Source organism: Trifolium pratense, linkage group LG7, assembly GCF_020283565.1.
Source record: "Trifolium pratense cultivar HEN17-A07 linkage group LG7, ARS_RC_1.1, whole genome shotgun sequence".
Classification (NCBI taxonomy): Eukaryota; Viridiplantae; Streptophyta; class Magnoliopsida; order Fabales; family Fabaceae; genus Trifolium; species Trifolium pratense.
Window position 1 is genome coordinate 9,798,211 of NC_060065.1, and position 6,286 is coordinate 9,804,496.

General features: G+C 32.5%; 1 protein-coding gene across 1 annotated transcript; it reads right to left on the reverse strand.

The window, feature by feature from the left end:
• Positions 1–1,011: 1,011 nt before the first annotated feature.
• LOC123894860 (uroporphyrinogen decarboxylase) lies at positions 1,012–4,308 on the reverse strand. The gene is made up of 6 exons (XM_045944941.1): positions 4,069–4,308; positions 3,839–3,960; positions 3,159–3,269; positions 2,842–3,030; positions 2,186–2,311; positions 1,012–1,605 (listed from the first exon to the last, which is right to left on the reverse strand). Exons 1-6 carry the CDS (start codon positions 4,172–4,174, stop codon positions 1,090–1,092), a joined length of 1,170 nt encoding a protein of 389 aa, XP_045800897.1. The 5' UTR covers positions 4,175–4,308; the 3' UTR covers positions 1,012–1,089.
• Positions 4,309–6,286: the final 1,978 nt, after the last annotated feature.

Below are 6,286 nucleotides of genomic sequence, written 5' to 3' on the forward strand. Positions count from 1 at the left end.
GGTGTTTCCTCTCCAAACTGACAAAAGAATTATTTTTGTCACCCTACTAATTTTCAGGCACCCTACAAATTTACCAAAATACCCTTGTCTGCTACTTTCGCTACTTAAGTAGCGGATTCTACGTAGGAGGGTGTTTTTTCCTCAAAAATCTCATTTTTATAACATCCGCTACTTAAGTAGCGGACATAATCCTCTACTTAAGTAACAGACGTTATTAAAATGAGAAATTTTTATGTTAAGGGGTGTTTTTTTTCTTCTCAAACTTCACATTTTTATAACGTCCGCTATTTAAGTAGAGGATTATGTCCGCTACTTAAGTAGAAAACTAGTAAAAATCATGGTAGGATTTTTTTCCTCAAAATTTCTTGTTTTTATAACATCCGCTAGGTAAGTAACGAAAGGGTAAAATGAAAAACAAGTAGGACGCATGAGTAACTGGTAGATGGCAAAAATAATTCTCAATTGATAAAAACCAATAAATTGTAAGAATATAAGGAGTTGTGACTTTGGTAAATCGATTTTGCCTTCATTAATTCATTTACTTTATTCATTTACTTTTATGAAGGTACTATTTGTTAGCAACCAACATCTTTTGAATTGGACAAAATGCCCAAATTTACCATTTGATAAAATTGAAGTCACTAGGGTATAATTGAAAATTTGAAATTGAAATTTAATTATTCATTAAAAGGGAAATAGGAAATTAGAACTTTCATGAATAATTAAATTTCAAATTTCACAAAAATTTAGCCCTCCTATTAGCCTGATGCTCAATTACTTACTGAAAGATTTGATTTGACACTATTTTCACATGAGATGAAACTTTACCAAGTAAACATCATAGATTCATAATGAACTTGTTAATGAAGTTAACACAATAAATATCTTTTTATACTTAAGGGTCAAAGAGATAAAGCCAAGTAAAATTTTTAAAATGTTAACAAAGTGTCATCAACTTGTATAAACTGTTAGTCATGTAACTAACTTATTACTGCAACAGGAAAAAAAATATTGACAAACCAAAATATTATATTAACCATAATGAAATGAATAAAAATGCTAGTACTTAAAAAAATCATAGTTAACTTCTTAGTATTTGAGTCCTTTGGCAACCTCAAAAAAATGTGCTACATTCTCCTCAGGTGTACCTACTACAATGCCATGACCAAGATTCAAGATGTGTTTTCCTCTACCAGCTTTTCTCACAGTATCATTTATCCTATCAGTGATTAACTCTTTTGAACCAAAAAGAACACCAGGATCAACGTTACCTTGGATAGCTATATTTGGTCCTAATCTCCTTCTACCATCAGCCATATCAACCGTCCAATCCAAACTAACTACATCCACACCGGTTAAAGCTATTCTCTCAAGAAGGCCTCCTGATCCACTTGCATAGAGGATAAGAGGGAGTTCTGGATGGCTTTTCTTTACAGTGTCAATAATCTGCTTCAAGTACGGTAAACTAAATTGCTCAAAATCCACTGGACTAAGCTCTGTTGCCCATGAATCGAATATCTGAACAGCTTGAGCTCCGTTGTCAGCTTGGTATTGTATGTATCTTGCCATTGATGTTGTGAATTTCTGCAGTAATGAGTGGAGGATCTGTGGACAAATCACAGTTCAATAAGTAAATGAGTGTGATAATTTGATGAAATAAGGATGCAGAACTTGTTCGGAAAGTTGAGAACACTGCAGCATAAATATAATACTAAAAAACTACATGATAATACAGATATGAAGGTACTGGTAAACATGAATCATGCGGACCATTTTTAAACATAGGATCAATAACTCAAGCTTCATCATCAATGTAACAGCCCCATCGTAATACACAAAATTAAAAAGAACAAAAAACAAACAAATTATAGCTTTTATTCGGATGCTACTCAAATAGTTTCTCCAAATAATCACAAATCTGATTTCTTTTCATCTTCAGACTTTTTCCAAACAAACAAACATGTTACAAACTTTAAATTTAAAAATAAAAGTGACTTTTTCTAGGGGAAAATAGCTTAAACAGGCCCACTCTAAATGACCAATTTAAGGATTCATTGGTTATTGTGTGGACTGGCAAAACATTCCAGGTTTTGACTGCTGAATCTTTAAACATAAGCACATCATAAATTTACATGGTGACAAGTTTATTGTGTCTAAGAGACAGAGTAAGATGGTAGAAGATTACCTTGGGTTCAGAGAAAGCCAGTCTCTTTATTTTTGAGAAGTGTTTTGATGAACCACCTTCAACCACATACGATGCCAGGGTGAATGGAGCCCCAACAAAACCAAGGACTGCAGCCTTATTATCCACCTGTAATCAGTACTTTATAATTTAATTAAAAAAATTAAATCATAGGGGAATTATTATACATTAATTCAGTCACAGAGAATAACAGAGAAGCAACAACTATATGAAATTTAGATTAGATAATTAGAGTCTCCAAGTAACTTATATTTAATACAAGGAAGTGTTTTAATAGGATCAGGGCATACAAATGGATTCAATCATTCATATTATCTTGATAGTCACCAGCAGGGCAAACAGTTTAATAGCATAGACAGTTCTGTGAGTTTTCAAGATTAAATGCTTCCTCATGAGTCAGTAACCAAATGAACCGTGCTTTCAATCATTTGTTCGTTCACCCAATGTCATTACATCCCTCTCACAACCACAAACGTCCAAAAAATGCACAGTGCTTTTTTAACTCAAATAAATCTAAACAACTTGCAGCCTTATGGTATTTGGCACAACAGAGGTTTTACTTTTATTCAGCAATAAAAATAAGTGTGGATTGAAATGATAAAACAAGGATGCAAAGGTAGAATATAGGATACTCGGACCTCTTTCCTCAAAATTGTCAGTGCTTCACCGACATATGGAACTGAGTCTTCAGGAATAAACTCCCTCACTTCATCAACTTGGCTTGCCGAGTGAACAGGGTCAAATATGACAGGACCCTTACCTTTCACAATATCGAACGGGATATTCATTCCAGAAAGTGGGGTAAGAATGTCTGAGAATAAAATCACCTGTTACAGAATCAGTATCAAGTAAATTAGCATCAACAACATAACCAGAACCACGTCACAAGAAGTAGGTTAATAAAAATACTTCACAGAGCATAAAAAAAATAATGAGTGTTAGAGAGTTACGTTACCCCATCAGGCTTGAAAACCTTCCATGGTTGCAATGAAATTTCTACCACGAGATCAACGTTTTCAGACCTTTCACGGAATGAAGGATATTTCTCGCAGATTACTTGGTAACTCTGGTTAATAATAAAGTTCAAAAATCAGATCTCCTTTCATTATAAGAAGAAAAAAAACAGCTCACCAAACATATTCATGAAGGATAAGATAAGTATAGGAAACCAAAGAATGTGACAATTCAGACAAATACTTGCTCTGACTTCAGTTTGAAAAACTTTAGAAAAATTTCAATTATGGAGATAAGTTGTAGAAAAAGTGAAAAATGAAAGGGTTAAACACAATTATCAGCTAATACCAAATGCAACTTGTTTTTAAGAAACCAATACATTCCCACTGCACATGTTAAGCAGAGTCAATTCAGTATTTCATTTTGGTTTGAAAGGTAAGTAATTTCAGAACAGTAACGGCTTAACCCTGCAGCATATAGCATAAGCAATTACCAATATAATCTGTAATGACTAATGAATAATCTATTTGTATTGCACATGATAAAATAAAGTCAAAGTGTGTTTTCGTATAAAATATGAATGAATGAGATAAATTAAGTCAATCCAAACAAGCGCAAATATGAATGTTATTAAATGAGAAATACATAACTGAAGCAAAAGAATAAAATGAATAAACCTGCCTTCATGTACCTCCCAGCTTGTCTCATAAGCCAAACTGGAGGTCTTTCAACATCCAACCCACGAACAGCATTAAGCAAAAGCGGTTCAGTAGCATTTGTTGCTTTTGGTTCAGCAACAGCTCCTACACAAAATTGAGATACATAAGAAGAAGAAGAAAATGAAATTGAAGAAAAGGGGAAGATAAAACCCTAACTAATATTAATATTATTATGCATACATACATACATACCTGGAAGGGAACATGAAATGGATTTGGAGGGGAAAAGGAGATTGGATTGGTTTTTTCTGGGTAAGATGGAGGTGAAGGAAGTGCTGACTACACCACCGGATAACATGTTTGAATTCAATTTGGGTTTGGATTTTGCTCGCAGTGTTTTCTCTCTTTGGGTTTGAGCTTTGTTACGGTACGGGGAGAAGCATGGGAAGGATAAGGGAATCTAACAACCAATCACTGACAAGACTTTCTTCCAATCACAATCTACTTGACCATTCTTTGTGGGCACTCACTTCTGCCATGTCACCACAACTTCCTTCAATTCTCAATTGCGATTGGGAACTTGATAGGGAGGATCACGGTTCAATCCCCGCAACTGTGATTGGAAAGGGACTGGAACCACTTTATTTCAGAACCGACCCCCGAATCAGATTAAACATGTTTCATCAACTCTATTAGTTTTGCATTTTATTTTATTTTTTATATAAGGAAGGAATACTATTATTGTTTATTTAGCAAAAAAAAAGGTATTAGACTATATATTTTCCAATGGAACTTTAATTTTAGTATTTGCTTATAGTATATTTATTTATTTAATTTTTGGTTGTATAACTAGAAAATAATTTATTTTTTTCTTTCACGTTTGGTTAGTATCGAATTCCGCCCTCTACATATATAATACAATATTCATGTCAAATGATTTAAGCTCACGTGACATTTTTTAGAACTTATTACTAGTGATAAAAGGTGTTTATGGCCTCATTCTCATTGTCTCATTAATCCACCGTTCTAAACTAATCATTATTAAAGCCACTAGGATTGGTCTAGTGGTGAGGGGTTTTGGTAGTATGTTGTAGGTCCTAGGTTCGATCTCCAGCTCATTGTAAACCAAAAAATAAATAAACTAATCATTATTAAGATTCCGTTTGACCTAACTTATTTCAAACTTTTTTCCCTAGACCAAACAGTTTTTTAAGAAGTTCTTGATAAAAAAAAAGTTACTTAATTTTTATGAATAAAATACATAGGTAAATATCTATAAGGTGAATTTTCTAGCTGACTACTTTAAAAAAAAATAGGTAAATGACTTTTGTATTTATATTTATTTATTTATTTTTACCTTTTTGTTTATAAGCCAGTGGATTAATCTGACGGAAGAGAAGATACCATTTGTTTCATTTCCTTCCAAAAACTATTTCCTCCCTCATTATTATGGTATGTTTGGTTGTGAGAAGAAATTGAGAAGAGAGAAAGAGGTTAGAGAGAGTATGAGAAGAGAGAAAAAGATGAGAAATATGATAGATTTGAAGTGTTGATTTGTTTAAAAGAAAGACGAGAGAAATAGAAGAGAGAGAAATAGAAGAGAGAGAAATGTGTTTAATTTATAAAAAGACAAAAATATTCTTATAGTTAAAAATTTATTTATTTTATTTGTATAAAACTTCTTAGAAGAATATTAATACACATCCTCCAAAAAAAAATATTAATACAAAATTATATTTTTTTTAAGCAAACATACTTAGTGCATTTCATTTAATTATAATAATAGTTTTAATACAAAGTGGACAATAATAAAAAATTTGGAGACTAGCATTAAAACGAGTTGTCAGCGCAAGATCTGGAGCTACTCGGTTGACTTGTCTCATAACATAATTGACCTTATAGTTTTGACTCATTTAATAATCTACGACACGACTCAATAATAACATCAAGCTCGGTGTTATTTCTAGACTTCTTATTTATAACTTGTACCACTTGGAGGCAATCGGTTTCAATTTGAACATTTGACATATTAGCATATTGTAACCATTGAAGTGCTTCCAAAACACCCAGTGCTTCTGCCTCTGCTATCTCCGATATAGTGACAGATGAGGATTACTCTGATCTAGAGTATCATTCATGGTTATGATGATATAGTGTAAAATGTTATTTATCTGGTTATAAATCTCTTAATCTTAAAAATAAACTTCTTATCTTTCAATTTTACACCGTATGCAACCTTATTAGTTCCTCTACATCATCTCAACGGTGAGATTTGTAAAGAAGGTGATGCATGTTGTATATTTTAACTAACAATAATGCTAAATGGTACGACTAAAAATTTTGTGCAAATCACGCGAATGGCATATAAGTGCTTGTTGATTGGCTAAATAGCATTACTCGTGTCGTGATCATTTGTACATGGAATTTATTAAGGATTTGTTTTGGATATAAATGCGATTGAACATTCAAT

Coding starts and splice junctions, on each gene's coding strand:
- LOC123894860 (XM_045944941.1), bottom strand. CDS start 4,174: ATGTTATCCGGTGGTGTAGTCAGCACTTCCTTCACCTCCATCTTACCC. Junction 3,961..4,068: donor CATTTCATGTTCCCTTCCAG/GTATGTATGTAT, acceptor AATTTTGTGTAG/GAGCTGTTGCTGAACCAAAA. Junction 1,606..2,185: donor TGGCTTTCTCTGAACCCAAG/GTAATCTTCTAC, acceptor ATTTGTCCACAG/ATCCTCCACTCATTACTGCA.